Source organism: Terrapene carolina, unplaced genomic scaffold (assembly GCF_002925995.2).
Source record: "Terrapene carolina triunguis isolate 2854851 unplaced genomic scaffold, T_m_triunguis-2.0 Scaffold62, whole genome shotgun sequence".
Lineage (NCBI taxonomy): Eukaryota > Metazoa > Chordata > Testudines > Emydidae > Terrapene > Terrapene triunguis.
This window is the reverse complement of record NW_020664413.1, coordinates 53043424-53065716: the sequence shown is the minus strand read 5'-3', so window position 1 is coordinate 53065716 and position 22293 is coordinate 53043424. Positions and strand designations below refer to the sequence as shown.

The 22293-nt window shown below is 41.0% G+C and overlaps 1 protein-coding gene across 1 annotated transcript in view; it reads left to right on the top strand.

Annotated features, from left to right (window-relative positions):
• STK17B (serine/threonine kinase 17b) overlaps window positions 1–17810 on the top strand; it is a 35478-nt gene extending 17668 nt beyond the window's left edge. The window contains exons 4-8 of the mRNA XM_024195311.3: window positions 1589–1733; window positions 3097–3223; window positions 4851–4899; window positions 14292–14471; window positions 16325–17810. Of these exons, the coding sequence (XP_024051079.1) occupies window positions 1589–1733; window positions 3097–3223; window positions 4851–4899; window positions 14292–14471; window positions 16325–16598 (775 nt within the window). The 3' untranslated portion in view covers window positions 16599–17810. The remainder of the gene's footprint in view (window positions 1–1588; window positions 1734–3096; window positions 3224–4850; window positions 4900–14291; window positions 14472–16324) is intronic.
• Window positions 17811–22293: the final 4483 nt, after the last annotated feature.

The window sequence follows — 22293 nt, the reverse complement described above, 5'->3', positions numbered from 1 at the left end:
ATTTTACTTAGAGTGCACCTGGCAGCTATAGAGGCTTATCCTCAAATCCATCTCTTTTATTTATTTATTTTATTTTTAAAATTCATCATTCATCTCAAATTAGAGAGAGTAGAACAGAGGGGACTGAGGAGAGATTCAGTGCTAATTTCAAGCTGTACATGCATGGAGAAGGAAACAATGACACAGATACAAAGTGCATGCTGTAACCAAGAAACTGCATGCATCACATTTATTTAACTTTATTTGCATCTTGTTTCCTTTATGCTATCCCAGTGGTTGGTTTTATTTTCATAGAACAAAGTGGTATAGTTGCTTCAGGGAAAGCATGGATCTGGTTTGCCAAAACCTAAATAAACTTTATATCTAACAAAATCTCAGGTTTTTGAATAGTGTGCAATCCAGAAAAATACATGGAGTACACATAAACATTTTTTACATGGTGGTGGTAGCACACAGGCATTGTACAGTTGCAGATTTTAGATGTCTGGATAGGTGGTCTTGGATAGGATCTTCTAAAGTGATCCATAGTGAGAATATTTGAGCACCACGTGACATAAGGGCTCTTGCTAGAAGTCATTGCTTTAGACGAATGGTTTAAGGCATGGCAAGGATTATGAATCTTCCTTTTAGATAAGTTTTCTTGGAATGTTGCTTGCTGATATCTCCACTATAGCTTTGGAAAAATCACTTGATTTTTTTATTTTAAAAAATCCTCTCCTTTGGAGGTGCCTTATGCTGTCATTTTTCAGTCGTTTTTCATTGACTCCCTTTTTTCTAGACCTTTATTTGCTGGGTTTCTCAGCGAGGGTGCTAGTTCATTGACCTTGAGCAACCTTGACCAAGGAATAAGATTTCACACCAGTACCACAGCATTACTAGACTTCTTTCCTAGTGACTCTATCGCTAGTTCTTTCTCAGTGGGACCAACAGCCCAACATGGGTGGTATTTTTTTCACTTTCTTCTACCACCAAGATTTCCTTCTGTTTCATTAGAGGCTCTTCTTGAATGTATTTTGAATGATTGACTGCAATGTTTTTGCCCCTGAAGGAGTTCAACCAGCAAGAATATTGTTAATTTCCAGCTAGGATTAGCATTAGTAACTGGTTTAATTGAAGCTTTTGCCTTGTTCAGGAGACTCTTTGTTTTGACTTTCAGTGAAGTAAACCCTTTTGTGGAGGGCTGGAAGAGAACTGAAGATGATCATCCTGCGACTTCGTGTAAAAGTTTTAGAAACCTGGGTTGAAATTTTCAGATCAGTGCAAGGAATTTAGCCACACCTTCCACTTGGAAATCTCAACACACATTTCCTACTATGAAATTCCTTTTTGTCTTTGCCTGTTTGCATTTTATAACAGTTTTTTTTTTGTGTGTAGAACAACAGGCTGATGAATACATTAAAAATACCATAAAGTTTTAGGATTTTTAACTTTCTCAACAGCCTCTCTTTAAATGTGCAATAATTTAAATTGTAAAGCCCTTTTGGCAGTTTTACTACTCTAATACTCTTCTTAAATTTGACATTTATGTCAAAAAGATTAAGTTTAGTACATCTAATGTGGCTTATGTATATTTATCTTCTTGTTTCAGTGCTGCCGGAGGTGAAATCTTTAATTTGTGTGTTCCTGACTTTTATGAGAGAATTGAAGAAAATGATATTATCAGACTTATTCGACAAATACTTGAAGGACTCTGCTGTCTGCATGAAAACAGTATTGTGCATCTTGATTTAAAGGTAAAATTAGACATGGTATTCCAATAAATTACCTTTTTTCGTTCTGCTGGTTGATTCAATATGTCGGCAGTAAAATCAAGTCTGTATAAAAAGGAGGTGTGGGATATGGCTACATCAAAACACTTTGGAAGATGTGATGGAAGTACACTGGCATAACTGTTGCAGTTTTAAGATGTGTATTAGGGTGTGATTAATTACTTGCATCTTAGCACATGTACAGTAGATATAGGCACCTTAGAAATGCACATAATGACAGTATCCTATGCAAAGTCAAGGTTCTTACGTTCAATATAGCCAAGTTAATTTTACTGTATGTAATATTTTCTTGTTAAATGTTCCAGTTAATACATTGTGATTAAAAACCAAAAACAGGCTGGATGATGATGATGATGGGTGATCACTTGTTACCGAGTATGATAATCTTCCATGGGAGTTATGGGTCCTCAGGTGGCTAATAAGGCCAATCTTTGAACCACAAGTTCTATTACAATGAGGGCAGATGTTTTCAGGCTCAGACAGTCTCTCCTTCCTCCTGCGCCTCTTGTCCTCTTCGGCTTGTTGGCGAGCAAGGACTTCACTCCATTTTAAGCAAGTGTCTCCCAGGTATCAATGTCTCTGTGACTCTGTTTTTTACAGGCTGTGTATCTTGACCAAGTCAACACTGATGTAGGAACTAGCACTTGTATTTCCAAACTGTCAATTTTATCGATGTGAAAACTGAACTCTTCAGTAATGTAGAGTTTTTTTATTATATATCCCTTTTTATATGAAATTAATTGTACTTAACTGTAGTATTTAAATGGACCTAGTCAGGCCTCTGAAGTTCATCTGTCACTGAGATGAAAGGAATCTGCTACTACTATTTGAGACAGTTTTTTGCAAGGCTGGGTTAACAGGGCAACAGCATGTGTTCACACTCTAATGGCTTTATCTTGGCAACTGAAAAACTTTTACAATAAATATTATCTGACAGAACATGGAAAAATGCAGCTATAATTGCAGAGGGATTCTGAGCATGCCACAATTTAAGTGTTCTCTTGAAAATGATTATTCTCCTGTTCCTCATAAGAGAGTGTGACTTTGGAGTGGATTGTACTATCTGCGTAAAATATTAGTCTTCCACATTTGTGTTTTTTAGCAACAACATAAGAGCTGCAGATGTCAGGGTCTGGCTTTGGTCAGAGAATGTTAAAGATGGGCATCACAAATGCTTTTTGTGGACTCTGTTTTAAAAAGGCATTAGCAACAAAAACAGAATGCTTAAATATAACCTAAATGTCACTTTGGTATACACTGTTTACCATTTAAATCATACTTGCGTATTTATGCCTTAAAGACTAAATATTCATCTTTCTTCATTTAGCCCCAGAACATCTTGCTGAGCAGTTTCAATCCTCTTGGTGATGTAAAAATTGTAGATTTTGGTATGTCTCGGAAGATCGAGAATGCTAGTGAACTGCGGCAAATCATAGGAACTACAGAATATCTAGGTATGAAAGGGCTATTTCCTTTTTAAATTCCTGTATGCAAATGAAAACAGTAGTTCACTGAATTTGAAAGCTAGACATATACAGTGCTATATAAGCTCAACTCCTGAGTCTCTTGTACCTAGTGTGTTTTGTCTGCTAATGGTGGCCACATGTTGTATTTTGAGTGGTTTTTTGTTGTTGTTAGTAGTGTGTAGAGCAGGTGAGACTTAATTGTTTTCTTTTTAAAAGTTAAAAATATTTGAGCACTGAAAACAGAAGTGGTATATAAAGTACTGTTTGCTTTTTAAAATTGTGTTTAATTTTGAGAAATTACATAATTAGAACCTTGCTAATTCTCTCTGACTAGGTGGCCCAATGCAAATATATGCTAATATGCAAAATTTTCATTAAACTGAGCAAACACTAAAACAAGATTAATGTAACTTATAGATACAGTCAATTGGGGTTTAGCTCTAATTTAATTCTACGGTGCACTACTAGTTTATTATATCTTTTAAAAATCTTAATATTAGATGAGTGGAAGCATCTGTTATTAAATTCTTGTGGTGGAGAAAGATGGACAACTTTTTATGTTAGGTGTGCATTCTGATGAAGCTGATCAGTAAGATTAAACTATCCTGTGGAGGGGAAACACCCAGATTTTTTTTAAGATCTACTTCTCTGAGGAAACTTGCTTCAAATTCTGTCTTTAAAATTGGTTCAGTGAAGCTGTAGTGAACAGTTAAGGCTGCTTGGAACCCATTCTATGCTGTGACTCCACTGACTTTTAAAATCACTTTAGCTAAACCAGTTTTAAAACTGGTTAGAATATTTGAAACTTCCTTGTATAGGCCAGTCCTTTTATGTTCAGCCTAAGATCTTATTTATGTAAAGAAAAAAATTATCACTCGAATCAGTTTAACTCTTTAGAATGCTTGGTCTCAACAAAAATGTTTCAACCAATTTATAAGTATTCTAAGAATTGGCTGAAGTAGACTAGACTTTCAGCAGTTCTAAAAACCAATTCAGTGCTATTGTGGCTGTGGACAAGCCGATGTGTCCATCAGGTCTCCTTACTGCTGTCCCACACTATTGTAGTGACCTTTTTGGTATCAATAGAGTACTTGGCTCTGGGAGCAGTACCAGGAACTTTGGTATAGGCACCTAGAAGGCATTGCGGCTGAACTGGTTTAGAACAGCACTAATATGGATACAGGACAAGTCACAAACTGATTTAGCAAGTAGCATCATAGTGGGAGTGCACTGAAATGTTTGTGTTTAAAATAGCTCCATCTCTCTGGTTCAGCAAAGAATTGAACTGTCTAAATGTAAATGGGTCAGGTGGCTGTAAAAGAAGCTTCCTGTCTAGTCTTACAACTCTAAACCTGCTGTGTGTAAGCAACTGCCAATCCATAAGTGATTTTAGTGCTCTTCAGAGATGTGCCATTTATTTCCTTCATCTTCAGTCTTGTAGTGAAATATAATAGCAATATAAACTTCACTATACAAACTACATGTTTAGTCCTATAGTCTTGAAGTTTAGTATAAAATTGCCAAAAATCCAGAGAATGACAAATGTTTGGATAGGACATAGCATATTACATATTTTTAATCATGCATTCAAGGCTATCACTTTTTTTCCCCCCAGCTCCAGAAATCTTAAACTATGATCCTATTACCACGGCTGCAGATATGTGGTAAGTTTATTTCTTCTAAAGATAATAGTAACTAAGCTTAAAGAAATTGGACACTAAATAATTCAGATATCAGCTACTCTTGCACACTTTTTTCCTAACAAATTCTTTACTTTTCCATCATTATCTTCTATGGCAGGAACACTTTCGCCAAAATGTTAATTTTCCACTCTTTCCATTTAAAGCACTGTAGATTTGTTTCATTTAAAAGTCACTCTGCAGAAACAATATAAACCTAGTAGCACTGTGTAGAAGAGTGCACTTCTTCTGGCTGGGTGTGGCAGAGCAGCTCAGTCGTCTTCTTTGAGAGATGTCCCTGTGGGCGCTCCACTCCAGATGTTGGTGCGTCCCTGCGCCTTTGCTCGGAGACTTTTGTAGCAGTACTCGTACCGGCCACGCATGCGCAGAGCCTGCCCCCCCAGTTCTGAGTCTAGCTTAATAGTACGCATGCATGGCCGGTCTCCTCAGTTCCTTCTCTACCGTCCCCGGCCTGAGACAGAGCTCAGCAGACTCCTTAAGAAATTCTTTCCTCTGGTTACAATTGCCTTCTAGTTAGTTAGTTTGTTGTTAGTTCGTTGTTAGTTATAGTTAGTTACCACTTCTGTCTGTTTAAAAAAAAAAAAAAAATCGTTCCAGTCAGCCGCAGCCGCTTCGGACATGCCTGGCTCCACAGGCTTTAGGCGCTGTTCTACATGCAGGGAGGCTATCCCTCTGTCAGATGGCCACTCACAATGTATAAAATGTTTGTGGGAGACCCAGATTGCCCAAAGATGTGCCTACTGCAGCAAACTTAGCTCCAGGGCACGGAAGGACAGGGAGCTCAGACTCAAACTGCTCCTACTTCAGAAATCTCTGGGGTCAGTTTCAGACCATGGCGCTGATGCCAGCTCTGCTGCCCGCCACAGCCCCCCCGCCTCAAAGAAGCTCAACAAAACAACAAAAAAAGGGCAGCTTTCGTCACCAAAGAAAGTCATGAGACATAAAATTGCTTCAGGCAGATCTACTGTTTCCCTGCCTGTGCTTCCCCGCCTGAGCACTTTTGATGAGCCGGGCTCCTCCGGCACCACGCGAAACCTGCCTGAGGCTGCGGTGGCAGCGCGAAACTCCAGTGCCGAGGCTTCAGGCTTCCAGCTGCCTGCCTCTCTTCTGGCACCATTCGGCACCACGACGAATGCGGTGCCGACATTCCACAACCTGCCTGACTCCCCCGCAGGCTGATATTGCTCTCCCGGCACCGGTCACAGCACCGACACCCACTGAGCTGACTGGCAGTGAGCCAAGACTCAAAACACCGGCTCAGAGGAATGTTTCCTCACTGTAACTTCCTCCTGCACAGCCTTCACCTCTCACAGGAGCCTCAGCACTGCAATTCACTCAGGCAAAAGATCTGTTTGTGTCACCTATCCTGCAGTCACCCCTGCTGAATGCCTGCTTCTCTCCAGGGACTGAGTCAGGGTCTGAACAGCCTTCCTCCAGTGAGGAGGAAGCTGGACTACAGGGGGATTTTTCACCGTATCAAGACTCACATTCCCAGATCCCAGTCAACGGAGGTCATAGAAAAATTACCTCATCCTATTCTCAGGATCCTGCCCCCTGGGGCGTGAACCCCTGGATGGCACCACCTATGCCCTACCCACCACCATGGCAATATTGGGCCCTATGGGCATCGTACCCTCGAACACACGCGCTACTCCACCTCAACCAGGCGCAACACCTGCCTAGTACCACCACCTGACGAACCTACCAATGACACAAGACACCAGGCAGCACCGTCACACTTGCAGGATCAACCAAATCCTTCTCCTATCCCAGTAGAGCCGGAGGTAACGCCTGAAGAAGCCTTACTTCCCCCTCCTCCAACATCGTCGGATGACTTCTCAAAATTCCAAGACCTTTTTAAAAGAGTTGCCAGTGACTTGAGAATTAACTTGGAGGAAGTCCCTGAACAACAGCATGAGTTAACGGACATCCTACAGCCCTCTTCTTCCTCTAGGGTTGCATTACCAATCAATGTAGCCCTTTTAGAACCTGCTAAGTCCATCTGGCAGACTCCAGCTACAAGCCTACCTACCTGTAAACAAGCGGACCGAAAGTACTTCATCCCTTTTAAGGACTCTGAATTCCTCTTTACCCATCCGGTGCCAAACTCGTTGGTAGTAGACGCAGCGAACCAAAGGACCAAACAACAGTATTCCCGGTCCACCCCGGCCAACAAGGAAAGTAAACGCTTGGACCTCTTTGGTCATAAAGTATATGCATCCTCAATGTTACAATTTCGTATTGCTAATTATACTGCAGTTCTTGCAAAATATGACCACAGAAACTATAATAAATTCATGGACTTTATTGATGACATTCCAGAGCAGAAGAAACAACAATTCACAGCTCTGGTTTCCAAGGGACAAATCATATCACGTACCGCTCTTCAAGCGGCCCTCGATGTAGCCAATGCTGCAGCAAGATCGACCACCACAGCAGTGGTCATGCGCCGAGGTTCATGGCTCTCCTCTTTCTTTCTTTCCTCGAGAGGTCCAGAGTACCATTGAAGATCTTTCCTTTGATGGTGAAAAACTCTTTGCTTCCACCACGAATGACTTGCTTCATTCAATGAAGGACTCAAGGGCAACCCTCTGGTCCTTAGGACTCCAAACACCTACGACCAGAAGGCGACAATATAGATATCAACCTTACCAATGCCCACGCTACCTCGCATATACACAACACTTCCATAGATCACAAGAGCAGCAACAGCAACGCCAGAGACTGAGATTCCAGCATCGTCATCCCAATTCTGCGGGGGTGCCTCAACCCCCTCCAACTAATAAGCAAATTTGAAGCCTTGGTCGAGGGTTTAGAAAACAGTGTTCCCACTTCAGCCAGTACACCTATTTTTGGACACCGCCTACGACCATTCTCCCATCAATGGCAGAACATTACCACCGACAAGTGGGTTGTAGAGGTCGTTACAATTGGCTACTCCCATCCCCTTCCTCTCCTTGCCTCCCACCCACCCACCCTCCCCTCCCTCTTCAGGGATCCTTCTCACGAGCAACTGCTCCTCCAAGGTGCAACATCTCCTTCAACTGGGAGCAATAGAAATTGTGCCCGAACAACACAAAGGGAAGGGTTTTTACTACCATTATTTCTTAACAGAAGAGAAAACTGGGGGATGGTGACCGATCCTCGACCTCAGGCGGCTCAACAAATTTGTCAAAAAGCAAAAGTTCAAGATGGTTACTCTCACCACCATAATCCCAGCGCTGGAGCAGGGCGATTGGTTTTCAGCCCTTGACCTACAGGATGCCTATTTTCATTTGACTATACACCCGGCCCACAGACGCTTCCTCCGTTTTACCCTTGGCTTAACACATTTTCAATACAGGGTTCTCCCCTTCGGACTGTCCACAGCCCCCCGTGTTTTTTCCAAGATCCTAGCCGTAGTCACTGCCGACCTCAGGAAACAAGGGGTCGTAATATTTCCTTACCTCGACGATTGCCTCCTCAAAGCTTCAACGTTCGACGAAGCTCTCCGATTCATGCGGCTTACCGTCAATTATTTGTAGGCCTAGAGATAGAAAACAAACAAAAACAAATCCACATTGTGCCCCACCCAACATCTGGAGTTAATAGGAGCATACCTAAACTCCTGGACGGGATTGGCATCTCTCCCACCCGATCACTTCAACTCCATAAGCCTACTGGCCACAAAACTTTGCAACAGTCCCCAGGTCACTGCCCGAGACTGTCTATAACTACTAGGTCACATGGCCTCGTGCACTTTTGTGGTCCAAAATGCACAACTCTACATGAGGTGCTTCCAAGCGTGGTTGGGCACGGTTTACAGACCGAATGTGCACTCTAAACAAGCCTCTCTCCATACCTTTCCGAGTCAAAGATTCTCTACTGTGGTGGACAGTTCACTCCAACCTCTGCTCTGGAGTCCCCTTTCTTCAGGAGGCTCCATCCCTCATACTGACTACTGATGCACACATGACAGGATGGGGTGCACACATGTCTCACCACACAGTCCAGGGGCTATGGTCTTCAACCGAAACCTCCCTGCACATAAATGTCCTAGAACTTCGAGCCAAAAGCAATGCGTGCCGTCACTTCCTCCCACTAATCAGGAATCGCCATGTACGCATAATGACAGACAACATTGCCTGCATGTTCTATGTAAACAGGCAGGGAGGCGCTCGCTCCCACTCGCTTTGCACAGAGGCTATGAAGCTCTGGAATTGGTGCCTGGCGAACAACATCCGGATATCAGCGGCCTATCTTCCCGGAGTGATGAACACCACAGCGGACGAATTAAGCAGACCCTTTCCCTGGGACCATGAATGGGAGATAGACGAGAAAACCATTCACAACATATTCCGCATTTAGAGTTACCCAACCATAGACCTTTTTGCAACTGCGAAAAACACGAAATGTCCCGACTTTTGCTCCAGAGAGGGACTGGGCAAACATTCCCTGGGAGACGCATTCATGATCCCATGGCACCGGAACTTACTCTATGCTTTTCCTCCGATACCGGCTCTCAGCAGGGTCCTGATAAAAATACGAACAGACCGTGCCAAGGTGATCCTGATTGCCCCATCGTGGCCCAGACAACCGTGGTTTCCGTTCCTCACCAGAATGTCGATTCGACCACCAGTTTCGTTGCCTCTCATCCCGAACCTCCTATCACAGCAACATGGCCGATTTTCTCCACCCCAACCTGTCCATGCTTCACCTCAAAGCCTGGTTCCTACATGGTTCTCCCAAAATGAACTAGATTGCGCTGAACAAGTTCAAAGAGTGCTCCTACATAGCAGAACACAATCTACTCGCACCACCTATCTACGAAAGTGGAAACGATTCACACAATGGTGTTCAGCTAAACAACTTTGTCCCACGTCTGTATCTCTCTCGCTCATACTTGACTACCTATTGGACCTTAAGTGATCCAGCCTTTCTTTCAGCTCCATCAGAGTCCATTTAGCTGCTATTGCAACCTTTCATGACAAAATTGATGATACCTCTGTTTTTGCTCATCCAATCACCAAGCGTTTCCTCAAGGGACTCCAAGCCCTATACCCACTCTGCAGAAACAATATAAACCTGGTAGCACTGTGTAGAAGAGTGCACTTCTTGTGGCTGGGTGTGGCAGAGCAGCTCAATCTTGTCTAGTACCTCCTCTCGATAATCGTTCTAGTCTTTTGTTGCCTGTCTCGTGAATCAACCCTCTCGTCAGGTCATGATTTAACTCCACCCTTTCTGGGGTACAGAGAGTCCAACAAATAAAAATCTAATGTTGTCACAAAAGGTTTTCAGCCCCAACATTACACTTCATGGTCATCACACCCTTCTGGTTGTCCTTATCTCCTTTTCAGGGTCTTTGCACCACTTTCTCTGGTGTTTGATAGTGGAACCTGGGCCTTCCCTCTCCTCTGGGTTTCAGCACAGGGACCCTATAGTTATAAGTATAGCTGTGTCTATATTCAAACTCACCCCCTGCTACCTATCTGAGCCTGTCAACGGGTCTCTCTGCAGCCTCTTTAATCTCACCCTTTTTGCAAGGCTCTCCCCTGGAATCCCCCAATAAATCCCAGTTTAAAACTATAAACTCAAACCTATTCCTGCCCTCAGGCTTGATCTTTCCTCTCTCTCTTCTGCTCTTTCCCTTGCTTTGTTCAACAGCTGAACATCTCCAAAGGTGCTCTCCTTGGAAATCCAGATACTGCCTTTGTCAAGGCTTCCCCCCAGAGTCTACTCCACTCAAGTGGTTGGTGGGTCTTTACCCAGGCATCTTCCTAGACTTCTCTGCTCTACTCAGGAGAGGATCCTAGGGCTAGCCAGCTCCTGAACTTTTTCATCACGACCCCTCCCAGAGAGTGACTGCAGAGTTCCTCATTTTCTACCTACAGCTCCTTTCTGCTACAAACATCTTTTGATTATAGTCCTCTCCCAGCATTTCTCCAGGTGGGCTTCATCATCAGTTAACACTAACCCACCTGGCAGGTGCAGCCCATTTTTAATTGGCCTCTCAGGCCTACATTAATCTTTACATTGCCCATCAAACACTGAAACTAGTATCTAACAATCTAGTATCTTATAAAACATGCTATAACTACTAAAAATGTGGTGTGAACTACTAATGGTGGCGTGAACACAGTGAATTGAGTAAACATTCATATCTCAAATCAGACTTATTCCTATACATATGAAATGTTTTCCCAAAAAAAGAACGTTGCCCATGAATGTGTACCAAAAATCTCACATTTATGAATTTTAGTTCCACCCACTTTCCCTTCTTTCTCTTTCAAAGTTCTTAATCTAGAAAGTTAACTGAATCTGCACATCTTCATGAATATTAAGAAGTTCTTCTTATTTTGATCTTGTTCCACATAACTCCAGAAAAATAATGGGCAGTAAAGCTATTTTACCTATAATTTGCTCCTGAGCCTGGAGCACATTAAAGGCAGCAATAACAACCTCTTTCCTCACAATTTTTCATTGTGTAAGGGTTTTTTTCAATTTTTTTTTTATAATGGCCAATTCCAAATATGCCCTAGCATAGAAGTCTTTCCTCACACCCAGAAACCTCACCTGTTTTGTTTTTTCTCATAAACTACATGGTGTGGAGTTCAACTTTATTTTTTCATGCCCTAACTGTATCTCAATAATAGGATACTGTAAGCATATGTCTGTGTGAGTAAGTATCTGTCTTCCACATTCTCCACAGCTCTCCATGAAACTGGAAAAACAAGTTTATTTTTTCTATTTGTATGAGTAACAACGTGGGAACCTTATGTGCATCTTTATGTTGCAGTATGGGTTTCCACTGCTACCATAAATTTAAAAATGTTATGCTCTTGCAGTCTGGATTCTTAAATTTTTTGTACATGGTTCCTGCCCTTCTTCTTTAAGAGCTGGTCTCTATGGGTATTAACTATGGGTGCACACATGCTCCATGCACTTTGGACTGACAGTTCTTCAGTGGCAGTGTATGTTGGTCTGCACTTGAACCTTACACTTCTTGCTGTGAACCGAGGGCCTCATTGGCAGCACAGACCAACTGCCTCTGCAGTTCTTTTTCTACCTTTGGTGGTCTGGGATGGAACCTCCTGTAGCTTTGCCGGTTCAACATTCTTGTAAAAAATATTGGGTATAGTTAAGTTTTGTTAGTTAAGTTTCATATTTAGTGTATAGTCATCGTTTAGATCATGAGGATCAGAGGTTCTTCCTCCCACTTTCACTAATCCCCCAATGTTTGAGGCACTTATGCCCAAGGTCTAGGCTTCAAGTCTTACCTTTCCTGCCTTTGGGACATCCTAGTAAGTGAACCACACAAGAGCTGCCTTTGCTGCCTGGGGGAGTCGCACATCTCATTAAGGTGTGACATCTGTCACTCCTGTCCCTGCACCAAGCAGTCCTAGGAGTTCAGACTTCGCAAGCACCCGATGGAGCTCACCATGAAGCCTTGGGATCTTGTTGACTGGAGCTGCTGAGTAGTGCTCTGATGGAACACTCCAGCAGACACAAGGGCTCCTCTCAAAAGATGAGGATAAGGAGAAGACCCACTCACAGGAGGGAGGGGAAAACATTCCATAAGTCTATTAAGAAGAGGGCAGCTTCCCTCCTTGCCTTGGAACCAAGTGAGACCCTCTGCCTTGGAGCTGGAGTTCATGGGGATCCCAGGACAGCAACAACAGTACCAGGAGCTTCTAGTGCTCCAAAACGGTCTGGAAAGGTGTGCTAGAACAGTAGGAACAGATTGCCTTTGACAGCATACCATGCCAGAACAGTAGCTGGCTATTGGTCAAATACATTTACTGTATCCTCCAAAACTAGGTAAAATGTGAACTACAGGGGTATGCGATTTGCTGTAAAAATTGTATTTAGAATGGGGAAGTAAAAAAAAAAAAAAAAAGAGAAAATTGCTCTTATTTTAAGAATAAAGAGCAAAAGAGTTTCTCTTTCCTGCAAGATATACACCCCTAACTCGATATAGCACTGTCCTCGGGAGCCAAAAAATCTTACCACGTTATATTGAACTTGCTTTGATCCACGGAGTGCACAGCCCTGCCCCCCCCCCCCCCCCGAGCGCTGCTTTACGGCGTTATATCCAAATTCGTGTTATATCGGGTAGCGTTATATCGAGGTAGCGGTGTATTTAAAATAGGTGCATCTTTTAAACATGGTAGGGTATTGGATCTATAGCAATCCCTTAATTCAGCTACACAGTCCTTTTGAATCGGGGAAATGAATATCCAGTTTCTGGCAAGGCAGTGTCATAACTACTGAGGAATTGCTCCATAACCTGGGGTAGAAAGTAGTGGTAATATTACCCAGTCAGGAAGAAGCTTCCTTTAGGCATTCTATTTCCACAGCACTAAGACTCAACTTTGTGGTAAGGACAATCTTGACCTCCAGACCTTGCCATAGTGGCAATTCATAGTCACTGTGCATGAGCAAGTTTGAGAATGACTCTATAGGCTAGAGCAGGGGTCCCCAACGTGGTGCCTGCAGAGGTCATGGTGCCCGCTGGGGCATCCATGTTCGCCCGCCTTCTGGCCGCCGGAAAAGCAGCCGCCGAAATGCCGCTTCACGGCGGCATTTCGGCGACTGCTTGTCCAGCGGCCATGGTCCTCAGAGGCTAGTCGTTCGGCGCCCGCCCCACGGAAAAGGTTGGGGACCACTGGGCTAGAGGTTTTGGTTGATTTGTGAGTCTTCCCTTCCTTTTTCTTAAAATACCCGAATTCAAAAGGAGAAACTGAGACAGATCAAACCAAACATTGAGTTTTTTGACTTGCTGACAAATTTTGTGGGTTTTTTTTTTTTTTTTTAAACCTGAACCTAAACTTTTTTTTTTATTATTGGGGTTGCTAGTTAACTGAAAGCCATTATTACCCAGCTGTAGTGTAGTTCTATGCTAAATAACTTTTGTATTAAAGAGATTGAATGCTCCTGGTTCCCTTTAGTGCTTTCTTGTACTATTGGGATAAAGGTGACATAACTGTGGAATGATGTGTCTGGACATCAGGTGGGTTGCTAACCACGTTCTTCGTGTGTATCTGTATTGATGAATTCAAAACAAAGCATGAATGTTGATTTTGGAAAACACACTCTAGCCTACCCTCCAAAGTAGAAGGTAATTGAGTGATGGCGGCTGCAAGAAAGAAATGGCTGGAGCAGATTTAAGTAGCCGAGCAACTTTCACTTAATGATCTGAATGATTCATTAAGAAATACACATCAGGTATTGCATGTATATGTAATCAAATTGCTTAGAACTGTGGCATACTTTGGTTCTCTTGCTGCCTGTGGAATGTGAAATAACAAAGAACACTGACCATAGCAGCAGTGATATAATTTAGGATGAAAGATAAATTACATCTTGTTTCATTTCAGGAATATTGGTGTAATCTCATATATGCTGCTAACTCAAGAATCTCCATTTGTGGGGGCTGATAATCAAGAAACTTTCCTCAATATCTCTCAAATCAATGTGGATTATTCAGAGGAAACTTTTGCATCAGTTTCATACCTGGCCAGAGACTTCATTCAAAAACTCCTTGTCAAAAACCCAGAGTAGGTAGCAGATTCTTCGGTGCATCTTTCTATTTGTTTGTAAGCATCTGGCAAAGCCGGGCCTTGATCCTGATTGAGTTGCTACTGTAATATAAATGTGATAAGACCAGTTACCATTTAACATAAAAATGTTGGTTTCCATATGGATACATTCTATGTGGTGTAAATATTTAGAATGTGCTGGATTCAAATGGAAAATCTGACTTGACTAGTGAGATCCCAATAATGGAAATTCTGTTGAAATGTTGAATTGTAAAATTATCAGGTAGTCTGACAGTAAATCAGATTAACTGGTGGTAATGTCCGTTTGTAACTGATTTTTCCGCTTAGTAAGATGCTATTTGCTTAAAAGCAGTTTTACTTCAAAAAATGCCATCATGGCTTCCAAATCAAATTTGCTCAGTTTGCAGATAAACTAACTGCCAGATCGCATACTCGGTCTTGAATGTATTTTTTGCTTATGCATTGTAAATAATACTTCTGCTGGCCAAATTTTACCTATAAGTAAATGATCTTAAGATGCAGAGGGCAAAGTTTGACCCTGCATTTGCATTTTCGTTAACAATTCTGAAGCCTGAGCCAGATTTGAATCCAAGCAGTCCTTTATACAGTAACTCCTCACTTAACGTCCTCCCGCTTAACGTTGTTTCGAAGTTACATCGCTGCTCCATTAGGGAACATACTCATTTAAAGTTGTGCAATGCTCCCTTATAAAGTCATTTGGCTGACTTTACAAGGGAGCATTGCACAAGTTCCTCTTTTCCGCCTCCTCCCTCTCCTTTCCTCCCTCCCTCCCAGCGCTTGCTGTTTGGCGGCGCATAGGACTTTCTAGGAGGGAGGGAGAGAGCTAGCTGGGAACCCCCTCCTCCCCCCCAGCAGGCAAGGCCACCCGGAACACAGGGGCTGCAGCTCTAAAGCCCCTTTTGGAATGCGGCCCTGCGAGCATGGCCTGGAGGACTCAGGAGGAGCAGGGGCAGCCAATAGCTGGAGAGAAGCGGCGCTGTCCCCTTCAAAGCTGGCCAGAGAGAAGCGGTGCTTTTGAAGGAGAAAGCGCCGCTTCTCTCCGGCCGCTGGCTGCGCGACTGCCCCTGCTCCTCCTGAGTCCTCTGGCCCGTGCTCGCAGGGCCGCATTCCGAAAGGGGCTTTAGAGATGCAGGCCGGGGCCCCCAGGGCCCTGCAGCCCCTAAATCCCCTGCATTCCAGGTGGCCCTGCCTGCGGGGGGGAGCTCCCAGAATCGCGGCCATGGGGGAGGTGCTGCGCTGCGCAGAGCCACCTGCACACACCCTGCACCAAACAGGAGCTGCCCCAGCTCTGCACCTCCTGCCTGCCCCAGCCCTGAGCCTCCTCCCGCACCCCCATCCTGAGCGCCCTCTCACACCCTAACTCCCTCCGAGACCCTGCACCCCCAGCCCTGAGCCCCAGGGGTAAGCCAGGGGCACCTCCTCACCACAGTACAGTATAGTACTGTACAGTATATAATGCCTTTTGTCTGCCCCCCCCCCCAAAATTCCTTGGAACCTAACCCCCCGCATTTACATTAAAGCTTATGGGAAAATTGGATTCGTTTAACATCGTTTCACTTAAAGTTGTATTTTTCAGGAACATAACTGCAACGTTACGTGAGGAGTTACTGTAGTTGTGTTGGCAGTAAGAAGGCAACAATCTGAGGACGCTGTAAAATTGTTGCCCTTATTAATACCTGTTGTGGGGCTAAGACTTCACTCTCCAAGACTGTCCACCTTTCACATGTCCAAACTTGTGAAATAAGCTGTGCATTCCATATAAGAGGTTAATGCTTTCACTTATTTAAGTAAAACAGCCTTTTTTTTTTTTTTTTTTTTTTTTTTTAAAGGGAAAGACCAACAGCAGAGGCCTGTCTCTCTCATTCTTGGCTGAAACAGGGGGAATTCATACTATTGCATAGTCCTGAAGAATCTTCCTGTCCTTCTCCAATGCAGGAACACACAACAAAGTGTTCAGAGGAAAGGAATACTAAATCAATTTGCAATGGTACCTGTGGTGACCGAGCAGATAAAGAAAACATTCCAGAAGACAGCAGTACAGTCTCTAAACGTTTTCGATTTGATGATTCATTGCAAGACTTCATGACAGACTTAGTATGTTAATACATGGCTGGCTGTGCAGGTCCTCTGAACTGAATTTAGGATTATAATCTATTCCAGTGGTGAATATTGTGAGATTATGGCTTGTCCATTCGTGCAGCATGGTTATACTGAAATGCACTTTCGAATGATCCTCTTATGCGGTACTTCCTTTCATGTCCATTGCTGGCAATGGCTTTTACTCCTGAGAAACTGGAGTTCTGGCATCAGGGGAGAGCCTTATGTTTTGAAGGTGATTTAGTTGAATATATTTGCACTTTTCAAGTTTTAGTCCAAAAAACGTTTAATATAATAGAGAATAAAAATATAAAAAGTTGTGAATGTTAATAAACGGACTCTAGTTAAACAACTTATAAAAGTGCTCAAGACAGTGATCTAATAACATAAGCACATTTCTGTGACTAAGACTTGATAATGGATTGAAGCAGAGAAATTGAAACTAATTTCTGACAGCCTTTCACTGCAGTGACAGTGCCATCTGTTAACTGAGAGTTTAAAATCAGCGGAATATTTGGATGTATTGAACACATTCAGCAAATACTGTTTACTTGGAATGTTTAGCTGTGGTTAAGGATAATCTTTCTGCCTTAGCTGACTGGTTAAACGTGGATTGTATACTGCATGTGGCATGTATTTTTAATATGCTAGCATGAATGTTTCTGGAATACTAGAATAGAATAAGGGTAGGTTGTCAGTCTTATTGCTGAAGATCCTTGCTTCATAAACAAATCTAACTGTAAGAGTGTGAAAAGTTTTGCACTGAAGTGCATGTTGAAACAAGTGTACATGCTCCAAAGAAGCTGTTGTCAGTCTCCATATATATATGGATTGTATTGAAATACTGATTGCACAGTATAAATATTCCAATACCCATAATAGTTTAGTGTACATACCTCTTAAAAACAGCAGAGATGATGAGACTAATAGCACCATATAGTCTTTTATTGCTCATGCAGCTACCATTCATCTGCATTAAGGATGTGTTAAAAAGCTGATAGGTGTGGGATGGAGAGTGTGTTAATTTGCTTGCATAGTAATTTTTCCAACCAAACTATTTTTCCTCCAAAGTACTTACTCATGCCGATCTTGAGAAATTGGCTGCAAAATTTCAGAATTAAAATTCAGAGCTCTTTTGGTTATCTAAATCTATCAATTTTTGAAAACATTCACATCTATTTTCTGTTTTGCACTCTCCATCTTCCAAAAAAAAAAAACGGCAGGGTTTTGGGTTTTATTTTTTTTTTTGTATTCCTCTTGTTCCGAGGCTCTGAAAAAAACACTGCATTATGCCAAGTTCCAGCTTGGAGCAAATGTTGATCAGGTCCTAAACTGAGTTTATTCTGGAAATGCTGACAAGCTATCGTATCCACAGTAGCACTAATAGTGTGAAAATTGGAGCCTTTTCACATAGGGAATGGAAGTAATTAAAGCTCTTTGAAATATTATGAAAGTTAATGGCACTTTAAACTATTCCCTGGATCTTCAAGTCTGCATAGCTTAGACTGAATCCTCCTCAGTGTGGATGTCTCATTTGTGACATTTAGTTTTGTGATATTTAGTTAATTGCAAGATGCTTCCTCAAATGTGCATTTGGACCCTGTCATACTTAAACAATTTCTAGTTAAAATTCAAGAGAAAATATCGAACACTGAAATAATGTAAATGCTCATTTTATTAATATGTAGTAAAATGTTGTATTTTAAATACCTTTATAACAAAAGGATGGAATAAAAAATATTTTAAGCAATTTGTATAGTAAATCCAACTTAACAGACAAATGAGTCCAATAATGCTCTCTTTACTTGGTTAATACTCCTGTTGCTGTGAATGGAAGTTCCAACTGAGTAAAGTGTTCAGGATCAGGCCTTAACCTTTTATGTGTTAAAATCTAGTCTTTTCTGTTCTCTTTATAAAGACTGATATCCATGTGATATTGTTTTTAATATCAGTATGTGTTCAAGCATGAACAAGCTGAGCTACCTAGTTATTAGGGGACTCCACTATCTCATCTCTACATATTAATATTATGTAATGTATACATTATTCTTTTCTATCAATTGATAACCGAGAAATAAGTAGACTTTGTGGCGGCAGTTAATAGACAAGTTAGGTTTTGGGATTTTTTTTAAATTTTGGAAGTCCTTGCTTTTACCCAAGAGAAATATCTTTGTTTAAAACGATCGTCTTCTCACCAGAACTTAATCTAATTACAGTGTATTGAAATAAAGGTATTTTTATACATTCAGAATTGAAAGTTCACTTAAGATGAAGAGAGGAAATGTCAAAACAGTACAACAGATTCAGCTATAAAAAGTTGTTTACAGAAATAATTGTAATATAATTTAAATTGTCCAAATTACTGCTAAGTTCTTAATTTTAAAACTGGAAGCTCACATTAATATTACTATTTCTTTTAACATATGATACAGGTTATGCAAAATATAAAGTCATAACCATATATACCAGCACTTTAACTAAACAAAATACAGGAAATATTCCATAAAGAAACTTTCTACCATGTTATTTGATAAATGTTTACATTTCTTACTGCTTTTTTCTGGTCTTAAGTTATCTTTTAAGTTTAAATAAGTGAATTTTGGTGTTATCCAATGGAGCTTTTTCAAATGTTGTAGACATCTATATTTTTGTATGTAAATTCAGATATAACTGGAGCAAGAATTTTAAATTGTTTGGATTAATATAAATGTTTAATTTTATAAGAATTTTGTATTGTGCATGCCATAATTTTCTTTAACATATGTAATTTCATTTAAGATACAGTTGTTCTTTGGTAGCCCATTGTGCATAGTGTCATGTTATTGGGGACTAGCAAAAACAGATGTAAATGGTCATAGTAATATTTTATTAAGATAACTGATGTAATTTCTATGCAATTCCTGAATTATTTTGTATAAACAAACATTTTGTATTGAAATGTGACTTTATTCAACCATTTGTACACTTAATATTTTCTAATCAGAAAAAGAGGCTTTCCAGCTAATGTCCTCTGCTCTTTGTAAAGTTCATCTGATAAGTTAGTGAATGTAGCTTTTTGAAATGCCACCACATCCTTTCACTTATTAATTTCATATCTGGAATGCTGCTTACAATTGAATCTAGATTAAATCTATGAGGAAAAAGGTGTTTCTGCTTTATGTACATAGAGGGCCAGAACTCTTGTCCTTTTATAGTTTAATTTTAGGTATAAAATATTTAGAGGAAAGGAGAGGCATTTTAAAATATTATATAAGAAAGAAATGCTGGTGTTCAGGTTTCATGAGTCTCTCTGTAGAGGCTGTAGAACCAGCAGTATGCCAACCAGCTAAAGAGAGAAGATAAGAAGCAAAATGAGTCAAAAATATGAAATGGGCCAGTACAAATATTAAGTGTCTTGATTTAAAAAACTAACCCAGTGGTGATCTGCATACCTCAACAGCAGAAGATAAGCTGGTATGTAAGAGCCATGTTGTTTATTTAGCAGATGGTGGTCCTTTCTAAAAGCAGTTAACTCCTTAAAGTTAAGTTGAATGTTAATAGGCTGATGGCCTAAAAATAAATTTATACTCTTCTAGAGAACGTCATATATTATGTGTGTAATAAATAGGTAGTAATTCACTAGTACAGGCTGGATACTGCAGTTGCTACATAAAGATCCCATTGACAAAAGGCTCATTCTGTTTGTGTTTAGAACTTCATGACTGAGCTGTGTGTTCTGTGAAAGGAACAGTATCCCCATGTATTTGTTTTGGCATTACTGCAGTATTCACTTCAGAAGGGCTTTAAATATCTTAAATTTTCTGCCCATAAAACTCTTATCCAATGTGCTTCATATACTAAAAAAAAATCCTATTTATTAAATACTCATTTCCCCCATTAGCTACATTGTAGAGCTCATTTTGAAATAAAACAAGAATGATGAGTCCCCGCTCTGATTTTGGTCTCCCTGAGAAATGTGATGTTAGCAGAAAAATCTCTGTTCTAGGTATCAATTGATAAGTCTGTAAATTCAACCTCAAATGTTTTCCTAACTAGAAATTAGTTGTATAACATTTTCAGAAACCCACAGCAGAGAAAACTGGATAACAAGTTTGTTGGCCTCTGTGCTGAAAGAAGGGGGGAAAAAATTGTGCCTTGATTTCTGTCAGTTATCAGACTTGGAAGTGCTTCTTTGCCAGCTCTGTATATTAGACAAATGGATAGGCTGCTGAACTGATGAGCCAGTATATAGAAAAATTCCCATATTAATTTCAGTATAGAAAAATCCATAAATATGTAGTTTTGATTTGACAAACAATGACAAACTGTAAATGTGTAAGATATAGCTTAGAAAACTTTGATTCAGAAAACTTATGTAATCTTTACATGATTAGCTCTAATAAGTCAATAGAACTCCTAAGTAAGGTTTCCAGGATCAGGCCTCTCCTGTGACAACACTTCAAATTGTTGCTTTTAGAGCAGAAGGAAAAACATGGTGAATTCCTTATCCCAGTGAAGACTGTGGCAAAACTCTTATTGACCTCAGAGAGTTAAAGATTTTTACCCTTGAAATCTTGGGAAAGAGGATGAAGCACAAAACTTCTCTGGCCATGAGTACATTATCACGGCAGAATTCAGACACAATGATCAAGCTAAAATTCCTGTTGAGATGGTTACCATCAAGTGTTCATTCTAGTCTCAGTTCAATATTTATATTTTATCTAATCACAATCCAAATAGCCATGGGTATTTTTAAGAGATGTTGGCACTGACAGACTTTCTAGGTAGTTTTATAGTGAACATTATAATGTATCAGTATGCCTGACAGAATTATATAAGTAAGCTTCCATGTCTTCTCTTCCTATTCTCCTTTACTAGCATGGCTGGGGTGGGTGGGAGGAGTATACTGTGGAAATGCTGTTGCAAAGAGAGATTTGCTGAAAGTAGTGATTTGTAGTTGTTCAGTGCCGCCTTGGAGAGAATTTTATGTCAGTGGAAATGGCTGAGAAAGTTGGCCTGGATGTGAGCTGACAATTTAGAGATGGAAAGTTCTATATCCCATAACTAGCCTCTTGAGCTTTCCAGTTCCTTCCTGTGGAGCACTCCTCCCACTTCCTAATCTCCGTAGATTTAATCTGCAGCACCTGGTAAGGAAAACTACTAACGGACATGAAAATCTCGAGCACCATACTAATGACACTTAACTTAAAATCCAGTACCATGCTCCTACGTTTTGCAAGTGCACATTTCATATGTGCCCATATGCACTCAATTTCCATACCAAAGCCCAGTCCCAAGCTCATGAATGATTATCTGACCAATTCTCTAGTCATGCTCACTAGCCTTTGTGCCACTTGTGTAATATAACTATTCCAAATGTATATTGCTAAAACCTTTTTCACATGCTGAATATATTCTCTTGTGGGTGAACATAATGTATGTAATGTTGGAGATTTACTGGGTAATTACAACCTCTAGTAGGGCTCATCTCGTCTCATATTTGCCATTTGGACTATTTCTAATTCTCATTCTGCTCTACTGCAGCTAGCAGCTGTCATGAAAATAGAGGGAAGTGTAGCAACTGCCTTACCTGTAAGGGGTTAAGCAATTCAAATAACCTAGTTGGCACCTGACCAGAAGGACCAATGAGGAAAGAAGATGCTTTCAAATCTGGTGTGGGGAGAAGGATTTGTTTGTTCTCTTTTGTTGTTCCCTCTCCGGA